Source organism: Balaenoptera acutorostrata, chromosome 13 (genome assembly GCF_949987535.1).
Source record: "Balaenoptera acutorostrata chromosome 13, mBalAcu1.1, whole genome shotgun sequence".
In the NCBI taxonomy this organism is placed as follows: Eukaryota; Metazoa; Chordata; class Mammalia; order Artiodactyla; family Balaenopteridae; genus Balaenoptera; species Balaenoptera acutorostrata.
The window spans coordinates 84,877,767-84,891,967 of record NC_080076.1 but is presented as its reverse complement, the minus strand read 5'-3'; the positions used below and the strand labels follow the sequence as shown (position 1 = coordinate 84,891,967).

The following is a 14,201-nucleotide window of genomic DNA, read 5'->3' as shown; positions in this document are numbered from 1 at the left end:
TTACTTTTGTAATAAAGAAGAATTTATGTTGGTATCCCAGATATTGTATACTCTAAATTTGCCTAATGATGGGCTGCCTCCACAGCATCTAATGAGCCAGTTATCTTCCATTCTAGTAGCTAGAAACTTGCCTGCCTAGGAACCGCCATGCCATTTTTATTGGTAGTTATATATTACGCCAGTTTTATTATAAAATGTTCCTTTATAAGGAGCTAAAATATACTTGTCTGTTTTATACGTTAGTTTTTTGCTTTGGAGGCACATAGAAGTCTGATTCCTCTTCCTATGGTGGCCTGTTAACGTAGTTGAAGATAAATTCGTCTCCCTTTCAGAGCTGGGGGGAGACCTCAACTAAAACTCTGAGAGCGTGCAACTTGTCCAAAAGCATGTGGCAGTTCATGGTAGAACTGGGAGTCTCAAGTGTTAACGGTGTGGTGTATCCTAAAATTTTTATTTTCAGGTTAGTCTTGGCTCTTTCTGTTGTTCATGTAATGATTTTTAAACCTTTACCATCTTGATGGCTTTTTTTGGTGCCCAGACTTGAATGCAGTTAATGTAAATGGAGTCTGGTTGATATTCTAGACCTTATCCTCCACTCTTACACATAAGGACATTTCTTTGGCAATCTTAATTGCCGTACCAGCTAAAACCCGTGAGTCTTTTTCATGCTTCTCTTTCCCCACTACATCTAGTCCTCCACTAGCATACATGTATTTTGTTTTTAGTCTGAATTTTAAGCAGCAATCACTGTTAAACCTCATTCAGCTCAACCAAGTCTAAGGTCTGTTTGGATCCTGATTTTTTCGTTGTTCCCAGCTTTGTGACATTCTTCAACTTGATAATTATCATAAGTTTCTGGTGCTTGTTTTTTAAAGAAAATAATGTGTGTGCAGGTACTTCATTCTTTAACATATATTTTACTTGGTAGCCACTATGTGCCAGCACAATACCAGGACCTGGGAAATCAGTGGTGACTAAATGACTGCCTTCTTGGAGCTTTTGGGTCTAGTGGGGAAGACACATCAAGTATGTAATGTGATGAGTGTTAGGAAAGGACAGCTCCCTATTAGGTTGGTATCCCTTAATCTTGGAAGTTCAAGGAAACCCTTGCTTTTTGTGAAGACTCAGAACTTTGAGGAACTGAAGAGCATTGTGTTTCAAGCTTAGAGGGAAGGGGGGGGAGAGTCATAAAAAGTAAGAGCAGTTGGGTCATGGAGGGTGTTAAAAACCATGGTTAAGACACTAAACTTTATTTAAAGTCTAGTAGGAAGAAGCTCTTGAAATGTTTTAAAGAAAAGAATTATATATCTGCATTTTTAAAAGATGAGTTTCATTTCATCATAGATAATACATCCAAAAAACCAGACTGGGAACAAATATGATATAAAGTATGGCAGTTTGTAATGTTCCTTCCATGCTCACCCTGAGGCCTAGAAGTAGTTTTAAGTAGGCAAGTAGGGCTTCGCAAATGAAGAATTTCATTCATTTTTCTTGACTACAAAATTTATGACTCAAATTGCAAAGAGTGAAAGTATTTGAGTCATAGTTAAATGTTTAAGTAATTTAGGTTAATTAATTCTATTGTGGGTTGTTTTTCCTCAGAACCATCTAAACCCAGAAACAATAGTGGTATTTAGGAGATAATTTCTGATCCTATGTATAGTTTTCTCTTAAAAAAGATTTGAATAACTGGTAGAATTTGCCACAATAAACTAGATTTTTTTCCTTATATATAATTAATTCAAAAAAGGCTTTTTCTGAGTAGTGCTGATTTTAACCATCAGTCTTTTTGACGTAATGATATAAACAATGTTAAAGTATCTTGGCTTTATAAAACTCCTTCCTAGGTTTTAAGGTAAAGAAAGCTTGTGTTCATTCGATTCTAAAATGTGGCCAAGTAATAATTTCCTTTAAATGACTTTTACTTGCATTCTTGGTAACCTAGCATAAAGTATACATTGAAGAATTTGTTCAGAGTGGAAATCTGTGATAGCAGGTTTTAAAGAGCTACAGACTTAAGGAGCCAAGAGCTGAATTTGAAGTGTCAGATGTTAAACAAATAGAAGGTAGTTTATAACAGAGTTTATTCTTTTATTACACTGCCTGAACTCAAGAGACAAAACAACTTTCAGAGGAAATTATTGCAGAGCATCCCCTTGGCAAGAGTAAGAATTTTCCACTACCACTTGCCCTAAGGGCATTGACATTCCCCATCAGGGAAATATCACTGGATGTGATCATCAGAACAGGCTGCCTACTCCTCATGCACAAAACTCTTTGTCTGGAATTCACAGAAGCCTGCAGACAAAGGAAAATTATGTCTTAGTGGAAAAGTATTCATTGAATCTTTGCTTTCATGGATTTTTCACTTCCTTAGACAACCAGCTTCCTAACAGATTTAATCCTAAATTGACTCCTACAAACAAAAAGCACAGAGTCATACAGTAAGATAAAGGAAGTCTTTCATTAATTGAGGCTCCTTAGGCAAGACTCCTTTTACTTACTACCTTTAGTTTCCTGTCTAAAATGAGGACATGAGTTGGGTTGGTCAAGATGATGTGAGGGAGGTTCTTTCTAGCTAAGAGAATACTAGAATTTGGCAGGTTTTTAAAACCAGTTTGGATTTATGCTATTTAGTACCTTTCCACAAAGAGATCGGTTTATAATGGAAACAAATTAAATGTGAAACTTTAAGGTAGTACATTTCCCAAGTGTTGGGGGATTTAGGGTCTTCTTGGTCTAGAGCTGTGGCATACGTGGCACATGAGAAACAGCACATAGTAAAGGCTATTCTAAACAGGCCCTTCACAGGACCTGTGACACCAGGTACTAAGCTTTTTTTTTTCTTATATTAATTTTTTAATTAATATAAGTGTGCTTGGAGAATTTCTTTAAAATATGAATTCCTGGACCCCAGACTCTTGAAGAGCAGGTCCTGAGATTCTGTAGTTTATAAAAGGCCCCCAGGTCATCTCTTAATTTTAGAATGGCTGTTACAGGATGGAAGAAAAGTGAAGAAGAGCTTGAGGTCAGTTTTTAAGGACTTCCCAGTCACTTGTTCCACTAGCATTTTAAACTTATTTATTTATTTTTGGCTGCATTGGGTCTTCATTGCTGCACGCGGGCTCTCTAGTTGCGGCGAGTGGGGGCTACTCTTCACTGAGGTGCGCGGGCTTCTCATTGCGGTGGCTTCTCTTGTTGCGGAGCACGGGCTCTAGGCGCTCAGGCGTTAGTAGTTGTGGCACGCAGGCTCAGTAGTTGTGGCTCACGGGCTCTAGAGGACAGGCTCAGTAGCTGTGGAGCATGGGCTTAGTTGCTCCGCGGCATGTGGGATATTCCCGGACCAGGGCTCGAACCCATGTCCCCTGCATTGGCAGGTGGATTCTTAACCACTGCGCCACCAGGGAAGTCCCTCCATTAGCATTTTACATTTGACTCATTCTTGAATATTTAACCAATAATTAAATGTATATGAATACAATTTTTGTGCAGCAAAGAGACAGCCTTCATATATTTAAGACAGACATATAGGGGGAAAAATAGCTGGTTTCTTTGTCGTGCCAGTTTAAATATAATTTTAAATGCTGCATATATAGTATCAATCCCACCTTAACCTAGTAGCTTATATGTTGACTGTGTTACCCAGGAAAGAAATTTAATCTTGGTATTTTTTGCCTCAAAAACATTTTTCATTCATTTTTAATCCTCTGAGCTTCCACTGAAACACAGCAAAGTAAATGGCAAGATAAAACTTTTGGGTCCTCAATTTGAATATTAGATTTGCTGGCCTTAATTAAATTGTGGCCAGGTATATGAGAGTATGAGCTAGGGCTAATACATGAAATTGTTTAAAAAGAAGTAAGAAATTCAACTTCCAGTATAAAATGATACCTTCTGCTTTTTTTTTTTTCTTTTTTGGCTGTACCACTTGGCATGCGGGATCTTAGTTCCCCAACCAGGGATCGAACCCTGTGCCCCCTGCAGTGGAAGCGAGGAGTCCTAACCACTGGATCGCCAGGAAATTCCCGGCGTTGTGCTTTTAGATTGCTGGTTTATGTTCAGTTGTTACAGTGCAGACATGCTTATAGATTGTGGCGATCTCTATACCATGTTAGAAGTTTTCCGCTCCTGTAGGATCATGACATAAATTGCTTCAGACGTTAAAGGAATATTTTCAGGTAATTTTTCCATTTAGGGTCATATGCTCATCATTGAACTTGCATTCTTTTCATGTTCAGGGTCACGTGGGATAAAATTAACTTATGACAAACAGAACTAATACAGAAAAAGGTTTTTTTTTTTTTTTTAAGTTTATTTTATTTTATTTTTTGGCCATGCTGTGCAGCTTGCAAGATCTTAATTCCCCAACCAGGGATCGAACCCGCGCCCTTGGCAGTGAATGTGTGTAGTCCTAACAACTGGACTCCCAGGGGATTCCCTAAATTGATTTTAAAGTTTTATCTTCATGGGGTATTTTAGGTGTTGAAGGTCACTAAAGTTTAGGGTATGGTTACTTTATTGTAGTATGAGCAGAATTATATTAAAATGAAAGGTTCTCATTTCTTCAGTCTGAATATTGCTGTTTGTTGCATAAGCATTTCCAGCAGGAATTTCACCTTAATGTGTCCCTGCAGTCAAATGCAGGGATGATCTTTGCCTCTTGAGATTATATATTGGCAGTCTCTTTCTGTGCCACCTTGTGACCACATTTCCTACTTAGGTTACAGGATTGTTTCATGAACTAGAGCTCAAAAAGCATACCATACTTTCCCTGGATTTAAAAGCTCTGAGATACAGAAAAATTAGAACTAAATTAAAGGTTTCGCAAATGAAATAAACCTACTTCTTGGACAGAATGGCTGTTTTGCCAGTTTATGTATAACCAGTGACAGTTACAGTTCAGTACAGTAGGGTAAGTCTTTAAAATTAAGATTTAACTTAAAAATACCATATGCAGTTGTAGGGGGGACTGTGCTTATTTGTTCTGACTTTTAGCTGTCCTTGCATAAGACTTCTAAAACCACCGTAGTACCTTTCAGAAAGTCAGGGAAAGCTGTTGTATACTTACTTTTTACTGTCCAGTTGCTTTGGTACTGATGCATACTCATCCAGCAATATTTGAACACCTACAGTACACTGGGCATTGTTCTCAAGGTGCAGGTGAAATACTGGCTTTATCTGTTGCTGGGTCTGTGTTGTGGCATTTACTTCAAATACGTCAAGGAAGGGGGCTAAGACATGGTCTGTTTAAGAGCTGTTAAAGGGACTCTTTGGCCCAGAAAAGAAAACTCAGTTGACTTAAAGATCTTCTAGAGGTTATGCAAGAGGTTTATTCATTTATCTGATAATTCAAACTTCAAAAGGTACCAAAGGGTACAAGGTGAAAAGTCTCCTGGCACTCATGCCCTGCTCCCTAGTGGTACAAGTCTGTTACACGTTCCCAGAGGTATTTTCTCATACCAGTGGAGCTGCATATACATGATGCTTCACACTTGTGTTTTCCCCACTTAATGTATAGTATGTCTTAGAGGAAGTTTTTACTTTAGTATGAATAGAGTTGTCTCTTTTTTCTACTGCTGATAAAAAAAACTAACCACATACAGCAAGCATATCTGTAGAATAAATTCTTTGTAGTGGAATTTATGGGATAAAAAGATTGTGCTTTGCATTTTTTTTTTTTTTTTGGCCGCGCCATGCGGCTTGCGGGGATCCCAGGTCCCCGACCAGGAATCGAACCCACGCCCTCAGCAGTGAAAGCAAAGCGTGGAGTCCCAACCACTGGACCACCAGGGAACTCCTGTGCTTTGCAATTTTGATATGTATTGCCAGTTTGCCCTCCAGAGATTTTGTAAGTTTTTTTCTTTGTACTCAGCAGTATATATAGGGTCGTCACAAAGTCTGGACGCGTAGTTGAATTAAGAATACTAAATGGGTTACTAACATTACATGGTATGTTTAGTGACATTATATTCAGTTTGTCCTTGTTAGCAGTGCACTAACACCGAGTTTTCATTAATATCTGCTCATGCACTTGCCTCTAAATGATTTGTGCCTCTGGTTTTGTTTGTTTTGGTTTGTTTTTTTGCTTATTAAAACTAAACTTTCCACATCTTACAGTCACCCTGTATAAGAAGCCTTGTTTCTATACATCCTTTCAAACTTGGTGCATTTTTCTCAACTCCTTTGTCAATTTGATAGTTTAAAAGTGGTCTCTCTGTGTAGTTTTATCTTGCCTTTCTTTTATGAGTGATATTAATTGAACATCTTTTTATAGAGGCATTTGTTTCCTGTTCATGGTAATTTGGCTTTCCTAGTGGAATAAATCATGGCTTGTACAATTCAGTCCCCTTCACCATGCTGTGTGTGTGTAAGTGTGCAAATAATGTGTACTTATAGCTGTTTGCCCGAGCATCATTATTCTCTTCTTGTGTACTTCAAATCTTGTATCTATCCAGGAAGAGTTTTTATGACCCTGAGAATAAGTTGATTATATTGCTTATTGTAGCAGATTTTTTTTTTTTTTCCTCCCTGCCATGCCATGTGGCCTGCGGGATCTTAGTTCCCCAGGATCAAACCCGTGCTCCCTGCAGTGGGAGCTCGGAGTCCTAACCACTGGACTGCCAGGGAATTCCCTATAGCAGATTTTTATATATTTGTGCTGTATACAGGCTATTTATTTCCTTTAAAAATTGTGTTTGATTTGGAGACAGATTTTTCTTTATGTAACATGATTGCAAAAGTTGCTTATTTTAGCTGACTTTTTTTTCTCCCCAATTAGTTGGTGACAAAGTTCCTGCTGATATAAGATTAACTTCGATCAGATCTACTACTCTAAGAGTTGACCAGTCAATTCTCACCGGTAAATATTATGTATTGGGAGGTTGTTTAATTTCTGAAGGCTCCCTCAGATTCCATGCTAATAATTGAGTTGACTTCTTGCCTCACTGTCTCTTAATCCTCTCCAGGATATTTATTTCTTAATGCTTTATCAGTTAGGCTTTTTGCCAATACATGAGGTAAAGCTATGATTTAAAAACAATTGGCTTTCTTCTTATAAGGCCTATTTATCTTTAAATTTTATTAAAAATTAGTTTTGATTTAAACTTACCTTTTAAAATTTTTTTAAAAGGTTACAAATTCCTTCAGTAGCAGAGGTAATATTCTTAAGGTTGAAGTAGTGTTGTTGTCTCTCTGTTTTGTGGAAAGTGCAAATTACTTAGTGTTCTTTTTCCAAGCAGGAAAAATATAGACTCCAGGAATGCTAATCTCACATCTGACATACTTTGCAATAATCAGATGTACAATTAACAAAAGTTAGCACCCTCCAAAATGGTGAATGTTTACTACCTAAAGTTTGCACACTTAGATTTGGGATTGTTTGGAACATTTTCCCATTTTTGTTTGATACAGGCACAGTCTAGGGTGGAGGGTTCATATTAACTGGAAGTAAGGTGGTCAGAAGATTAAACACAATGCTAACCTGAATTAAATAGAGAGTAAATATAAAATTCAAAGATTTATCTGATTATTAGCTTTGAAAAGCAACTCATGTCATAGAAGTAGGGATGTGAGTAACCTGGGCTCTGTGTTTTTTATTGTTTCTTTATGAATAGCTTATCTACTAAAACTCCCATTAGCAGCAACAACCTGGAAGCTGATTAAGCCATAAAATGGTAGGGAATTGATTGGGTTGAATGTATGAAATTCTCATATTGTGCCTACAAAAATAATTTCCATTTTAAAACTTTCCGTAGAGTTTCTTGAATGTTGTGTTTTTGTTTAAAAGTCATACTCTAGTTTTAGGCTAGATTGAAGAACCAGATTCTTTTGTTAAATTTTTAGAGTGAAATTTGCTACCTGAAATTTGGCCTAACAACTAGGGCCATATTTCACCCTCATTATATACAGTTAACCCTTGAACAACATGGGTTTGAATTGTGTGGGTTCACTTATCTGCGGATATTTTTCAATAGTAAATACTACAGTACTTACACTATACTAGTTGGTTGAATCCTCAGATGCAAAACCGCAAATATAGAGGAATTGCATATACGGAGAGCCAACCATAAGTTCTGTGCAGATTTTGACTGTGCAGAGGGTTGGTGCCCCTAACTCCTGCGGTTTTCAAGGATCAACTGCATTTCATAAGTGATGTTAAGTTGAAACCAGATTCAGACATTATGAAAGTTCTAAGAAGTAGTCTCTTACTTCTTAGAGACTTCTGCTTCTTAGTAGACTCACTTCTTAGTCTCTTGCTGTTTTTCATTTTGGTTTATTGAAATAGAATGGTCTGATTACTGCGTGCAAATATTTCTAGAACAATGTTTTCATTTCTCATCTTTGGCATTATTGAACAAAAACAAAAACAGGCTTTCCAGTGGATGATCCTCAGTATTCATATACTGTACCTACAGTTTGTTCATTTTGTTAAAAGTAAATATACTTTCACCGTCTTAAGTATCAGAGTGTATGTGTATATAAGTATACAACAAATCTACATTCACAATATTAGAGTATAAAATGATACCTGAAAATGAACTAAATTTGTATAGTTATTCAAGAAAATAAAGGTAATTGGGATTTTACTTCAAAATTAAATTCCTTTATTTTGATTTTTTTTCTTTGAAATTAGTTTCTATTACTGAATTTTACTAGTTTATGTTCTTTTGAATGAATTGGGCCTTTTTTTCTTTTTCCTGAGAGTGGTAGTGGCATGAGTGGATGAGGGTACCAAGGTTCTAGGTGCAGACTGCACAGATCTAAACAAACCTTCTGTATCACAACCTGCTTAGGTGAATCTGTGTCTGTCATCAAGCACACTGACCCCGTCCCTGACCCACGGGCCGTCAATCAAGATAAGAAGAACATGCTCTTTTCTGTGAGTACTTTGTTTGGAAAAGACTTAGCCTATAAAGGGATGTTTTCAAAATGATGTGGATGTTCAGTGTGTGTTTAGAGAGAAGGCAAATGCGGGAAACCGTTAATAGTTGGCAAGTCTGGGTGAAAATGGATGGATGTTCATTGTACTACTTCAATTTTTCTGCGAAATTTTTTTGAAATAGAAAGTTGGGAAATTTATAGTTTTCCTTTGTTTAGAACTTAAAGTGGTATTTCAAGTAGTGGGCTTTTGTGGGTTAGCATGGGAATCTATCCACCCCATAGTAAGTAAAAAAGTAGAGCTACAATGAAAATAATGAAGCCCTCTGTTCTTCCAACATTAGGAATTAAAATGGGGTGGGGGGAACCTTACACTTGATTGTATTGATCTTTGAATACTAGTGCTAAGGTGGAGGTCCTCAAGGACAGCCCATGGTCCTGGTTGCCCTTCTTACTATGGGTGATAGAAGTAGGAGGGGTTGAGTTGTTGGAGCCAGAGGTGGAGGATGCTTAGGGTTGAGAGCTGTATGAAGTATGAAAAGTCAGGAACACAGAGGGGTTAAGCGCTGTCCCAGCCCAAAGCTAGTCTGCAAGCCAGGCTCAGTATTGTGAATAGAGATTCCAGGTGGGCCGGTGTAGAGGGCTCTGGGGCAAATAGGTACCATTCTAATTTCATGGAGAATCAAATCAGGGAGAGATGGACCACACTGCCTGCATGAGGTATTGCTCATCATCAAAGTTAGATGGCTGATTGCCACTGGAAGGCCCAGTAGAATGTGGTGAGAGAATCTGGGTGCGCTCTTGAAAATCCACACAAGTCTGAGTTTACTAGTCAGTATTTAAATTGGGTGTGATGTTAATCTTGTAACCATTTCTCTACTTCTGTCCTAGGGTACAAACATTGCTGCCGGCAAAGCCATGGGAGTGGTGGTGGCAACTGGAGTCAACACTGAAATTGGCAAGATCCGGGATGAAATGGTGGCCACGGAACAGGAGAGAACACCCCTCCAGCAGAAACTAGATGAGTTCGGGGAACAGCTGTCCAAAGTCATCTCCCTTATATGCATTGCGGTCTGGATCATAAACATTGGACACTTCAATGACCCAGTTCATGGAGGCTCCTGGATCAGAGGTGCTATTTACTACTTTAAAATTGCTGTCGCCCTGGCTGTAGCAGCCATTCCTGAAGGTCTGCCTGCTGTCATCACCACCTGTCTGGCTCTTGGAACTCGCAGAATGGCAAAGAAAAATGCCATTGTTCGAAGTCTCCCTTCCGTGGAAACCCTTGGTTGTACTTCTGTTATCTGCTCAGACAAGACTGGTACGCTGACAACGAACCAGATGTCAGTCTGCAGGGTAAGTGGGAATAGTTTCAGAATCTTTGCAGGTTATGGTTGTTGATTCATCCTAAGAATATGCCTTCATGCCATCAAAACCTTTTTTTTTTTTTTAATTATTTATTTATTTATTTATTTATTTTTGGCTGTGTTGGGTCTTCGTTTCTGTGCGAGGGCTTTCTCTAGTTGTGGCAAGTGGGGGCCACTCTTCATCGCGGTGCGTGGGCCTCTCACCATCACGGCCTCTCCCGTTGTGGAGCACAGGCTCCAGACACGCAGGCTCAGTAGTTGTGGCTCACGGGCCTAGTTGCTCTGCGGCATGTGGGATCTTCCCAGACCAGGGCTCGAACCCGTGTCCCCTGCATTGGCAGGCAGATTCTCAACCACTGCGCCACCAGGGAAGCCCAAAACCTTTGATTTATTATTTTTTTAATTGGTGTATAGTTGTTTTACGATATTATGTTAGTTTATTGTACAGCGAAGTGAAGTAGAGCTCCCTGTGTGATTTATTTTTTTATTTTATTTTTATTGAAGTATAGTTGGTTTACAGTGTTATGTTAGTTTCGGGTATACAGCAAAGTGATTCAGTTATTTTTTTACATATATATATATATATATATATATATATATATAATTTTTAGATTCTTTCCCCGTAGAGGTTATTAGAAAATATTGAGTATAGTTCCCTGTGCTATACAGTAAGTCCTTGTTGGTTATCTGTTTTATATATAGTAGCATGTATATGTTAATCCCAAACTCCTAATTTATCCCTCCTCCCCCTTCCCCCCTCCCCCCTCCCCCCTTTCTCCTTTGGTAACCATAAGTTTGTCTTCTATGTCTGTGGGTCTATTTCTGTTTTGTAAATAAGTTCATTTGTATCTTTTTTTTTTTTAAGATTCCACATACAAGCGATATTATATTTGTCTTTCTCTGACTTACTTCACTTAGTATGATAATCTCTAGGTCCATCCATGTTGCTGCAAGTGGCATTATTTTCTTTCCTTTTTTTAAAAAATTTTTATTGGAGTATAGTGGATTTACAATGTTGTGTTAGTTTCAGGTGTATAGCAAAGTGAATCAGTTACATATATACATATACCTGCTTTTTTTTTTAGATTCTTTCCCCATATAGGCTATTACAGAGTATTGAGTAGAGTTCCCTGTGTTATACAGCAGGTTCTTATTAGTGATCTGTTTTATATATAGAAGTATGTGTATGTCAATCCCAATCTCCCATATTATCCCTCCCACTGCTTATCCCCTGGTAACCATAAGTTTGTTTTCTACATCCATAACTCTGCTTCTGTTTTGTAAATAAGTTCATTTGTACCCTTTTTTTAGATTCCACATATAACAAGTGGCATTATTTTCATTCTTTTTTATGGCTGAGTAATATTCCATTGTATATCTATATACCACATCTCCTTATACATTCATCTATCAATGGACAGACACTTAGGTTTCTTCCCATGTCTTCCTCCCTCCCTCCCTCCCTCCCTGCCTCCCTCCCCCCCTTCCTTTCTTTGCTGTGCTGGGCCTCAGCTGCAGCATGCAGGGTCTTTTTTTAGTTGAGGCATTCAGACCTCTTTGTATGCGGGCTCTTAGTTGCAGCATGCAAACTCTTAGTTGTGGCATGCATGCTGGATCCAGCTCCCCAACCAGGGATTGAACCTGGGCCCCCTGCATTGGGAGCGTGGAGTCCTACCCACTGGACCACCAGGGAAGTCCCTCTATGTCTTTTTTTTTTTTTTGGCTGTGTTGGGTCTTCGTTGCTGTGCACGGACTTTCTCTAGTTGCAGTGAGCGGGGACTACTCTTTGTTGCAGTACGCAGGCTTCTTATTGCAGTGGCTTCTCTTGTTGTGGTGCACGGGCTTCAGTAGTTGCAGCACGCAGGCTCAGTAGTTGTGGCTTGCAGGTTCTAGAGCGCAGGCTCAGTAGTTGTGGCACACGGGCTTAGTTGCTCCACGGCATGTGGGATCTTCCCAGACCAGGGCTCGAACCCGTGTCCCCTTCATTGGCAGGCAGATTCTTAACCACTGCACCACCAGGGAAGTCTCCCTCTGTCTTGACTATTGTAAATAGTGCTGCTATGAACATTGGGGTGCATATATCTTTTCATCATTTCTGGATATATGCCCACAAGTGGGATTGCTGGATCTTAAAACCTTTGATTTATAATTTGATACCTTTTTATGTGCTTTAAGCAAATTGGGTTGTATGTGTAGCCTGAGCCCAGGGTAATTTCTTACACTTCAGAGGAATTAATCATTTAATTCCCAAAACTATGTCATGAAATAAAGGTTATCTACATGGCTGATATATTTGTACTGGGGAAATAACTGTAAGCAGTCTGTAAATGTGTTAGGTGACTATGCTTACTTTATTTCCCTGTTCTTCTCTCTCTAAGTGTATGTATGTAAACATAAGCTTCAAAGGAAGAGTTCTATAAACCAGCTAGTTACCTGCCTACATAAAATTCTAATTGGTACTTCCTTAACACATTGAATGAGACATGTTTTCTTCTTGGAAAGTAAATAATTGCCTTTAACTTGCTTCATTCTCTGTGTTCATCCTTCCTTCCTTAGGTTGTTTTGGGGGTTTTTTTGTTTTTGTTTTTTTAAAATATTTATTTATTTATTTATCTTTGGCTGCATTGGGTCTTCATTGCTGTGCGTGGGCTTTCTCTAGTTGCAGCAAGCAGTGGCTTCTCTTGTTGTGGAGCACGGGCTCAGCAGTTGTGGTTCGCAGGCTCAGTAGTTGTGGCGCACGGATTAGTTGCTCCGCGGCGTGTGGGATCTTCCCGGACCAGGGCTCGAACCCGTGTTCCCTGCACTGGCAGGCGGATTCTCAACCACTGCGCCACCAGGGAAGCCCTCTTAGGTTGTTTTGACCATCACTTGGGGATAAAATTAAAAACTTTAAACCTTCCCTTAGCAAAATAAGAACTAAAGAAATAATGTAATGGTACAGCTTAATGAAGTTTTTTCATGTAATTCAATTTCCCTAGGTTTTGTTTAAACAACTTTGAGGTGGGGGGGGGGATGAGAGAAACAGATGAGGGAAATTGAGGTACAAACTTCCAGTTACAGAATAAGTGTGTCATGGGTATGAAATGTAGAGTGCAGGGAACACAGTCAATAATAATGTAATATCTTTGTATGGTGACAGATGAGAACTAGACTTATCATGATGATCATTTTGAAATGTTTAGAAATATCGCATCACTATCCCATGCACCAGGAAGTTTTAGTTCAATTACACTTCAAAAACAAACAGAAAAAAAGATCAAATTTGTGATTATCAGAGGTGGGGGTGTGGGTGGGAGGGGGAGGAATTGGATGAAGGTGATCAAAAGGTACAAACTTCCAGTTATAGGATAAATAAGTCTTAGGGAATGTAATGTACAACATGATAAATATAATTAGCACTGCTGTATGTTATATATGAAAGTTGTCAAGAGAGTAAATCTTAAGAATTCTCATCACAAGGAGAAAACTTTTTTATTTTGTATATATTAGACGATGTTCATTAAACTTATTGTGATAATCGTTTCATGATGATCGTAAATCAGATCATTGTGCTGTATACCTTAAGCTTATACAGTGCTGTATGTCACTTATATCTCAATAAAACTGGAAGGATAAATTAAATATAAAATTGACACACGCACACAAAAAAACTACTACTACTTTGTACAAGGCAAAGTAATTTTCCGAAAGGTACACAACTCATACAAATATTGAGTGGACACATGTCAAAGATTCTGTTTGGCTCATTAATTCAATGAGGGAGAATCAGTAAGATGGTAAAACTGGTTACAGGACCATGTGAGGAAGTGCTCAATATTAGAATAGAATTGATGTGTGTTAGATTACAAAAACTGGTTAATATCCTATAGGGCAGTAAAACTAAGGTTATCTTTTATAGAGGACAAAAAGCCACAACTTCATAAAACATGAGCCCTTGATAATAGCACAGTGAAAGAA

The 14,201-nt window shown here is 38.5% G+C and overlaps 1 protein-coding gene across 2 annotated transcripts in view; it reads left to right on the top strand.

Moving 5' to 3' along the window:
- ATP2A2 (ATPase sarcoplasmic/endoplasmic reticulum Ca2+ transporting 2) overlaps positions 1-14,201 on the top strand; it is a 63,037-nt gene that overhangs the window by 26,795 nt on the left and 22,041 nt on the right. For both annotated transcript variants that reach the window (XR_009005045.1, XM_057526632.1), the window contains exons 6-8: positions 6,779-6,859; positions 8,793-8,878; positions 9,769-10,233. Coding sequence is in view for 1 of the 2 variants with exons in the window: in XM_057526632.1 (XP_057382615.1) it covers positions 6,779-6,859; positions 8,793-8,878; positions 9,769-10,233 (632 nt within the window). In the remaining variant the exon portion in view is untranslated. The remainder of the gene's footprint in view (positions 1-6,778; positions 6,860-8,792; positions 8,879-9,768; positions 10,234-14,201) is intronic.